This window comes from Propithecus coquereli, unplaced genomic scaffold (assembly GCF_000956105.1).
Source record: "Propithecus coquereli isolate 6110/MARCELLA unplaced genomic scaffold, Pcoq_1.0 Scaffold105, whole genome shotgun sequence".
Classification (NCBI taxonomy): Eukaryota; Metazoa; Chordata; class Mammalia; order Primates; family Indriidae; genus Propithecus; species Propithecus coquereli.
In genome coordinates this window covers 1,491,397-1,492,259 of record NW_012134414.1, presented here as the reverse complement: position 1 = coordinate 1,492,259, position 863 = coordinate 1,491,397, and the positions used below count along the sequence as shown (strand labels likewise).

The following is an 863-nucleotide window of genomic DNA, read 5'->3' as shown; positions in this document are numbered from 1 at the left end:
CTTGGTGGTACACACCTGTAGTCCCAGCTACTCAGGAGGCTGAGCAGGAGGATCACTTGAGCCCAGGAGTTTGAGGTTACAGTGAGGTATAATGATGCCACTGTACTTCTAGCCTGGGTAACAGAGCAAGACCCTGTCTCAAAAAAAAAAAAAAAAAAAAGGTATTACCAGTTATATTGCTCAGCAAACCACAAAGAAAGTGCCATGGTTGTAGCAGCTGGCTTGACAGTCCACAGGGTAAGGCTTTAAAGACCCACCAGAAGACATGGTGGGTAACCATGGTGGGTAACCCTAATGTATATATATAGAGAGAGTGACACAGCTGCCTCTGCTGGGCTAAATTTGAGAAACTGACATATATCTTTTTGTTCCTTAGTGCATCAGACCATGGTTGATGCAACAGGGGACATGCCCAACCTGCAGACTTCACGTTTTGCTACCAGAAGAATTCCCTGCTCACCCCAACCGGCAGTTGCCCAAGATCTGACACAAGGGAGGTGACTATGCAAAGGAAGATCAGTTTTCAGACTCCAGAATTTAGATCTGCCTTTCATTATGAGCTGTTTGTGTGAGTGTTGTGAAGCTGTATGCTCTTTAGTATAGTGCTGAAGAACCTAGCTAACTTCATCAAAGCAGTAGCCAAAGAGGTCAGGATAGATCTTCAGGGCTTCTGAACTGAACCGCAGGGGCTTAAAGAAAATGGAATTTTAATAGTTATATTATATTTGCTCTTATCTTAGTGGGTTTTTTCTTCTAATGTAAACATGATAACTGTTAGTATATTTCTTAGGATGTCTTATCTTATCTTTTTTTTCTTCTTATTCCACTCATCTTTTACTCTCCCTTAAGATTTCCTGGAATAC

General features: G+C 41.8%; 1 protein-coding gene across 1 annotated transcript in view; it reads left to right on the top strand.

Moving 5' to 3' along the window:
- Positions 1-546, top strand: part of DZIP3 (DAZ interacting zinc finger protein 3) — a 103,785-nt gene extending 103,239 nt beyond the window's left edge. The window contains 1 exon segment of the mRNA XM_012645921.1: positions 377-546. Within this exon segment, the coding sequence (XP_012501375.1) occupies positions 377-487 (111 nt within the window). The 3' untranslated portion in view covers positions 488-546.
- Positions 547-863: the final 317 nt, after the last annotated feature.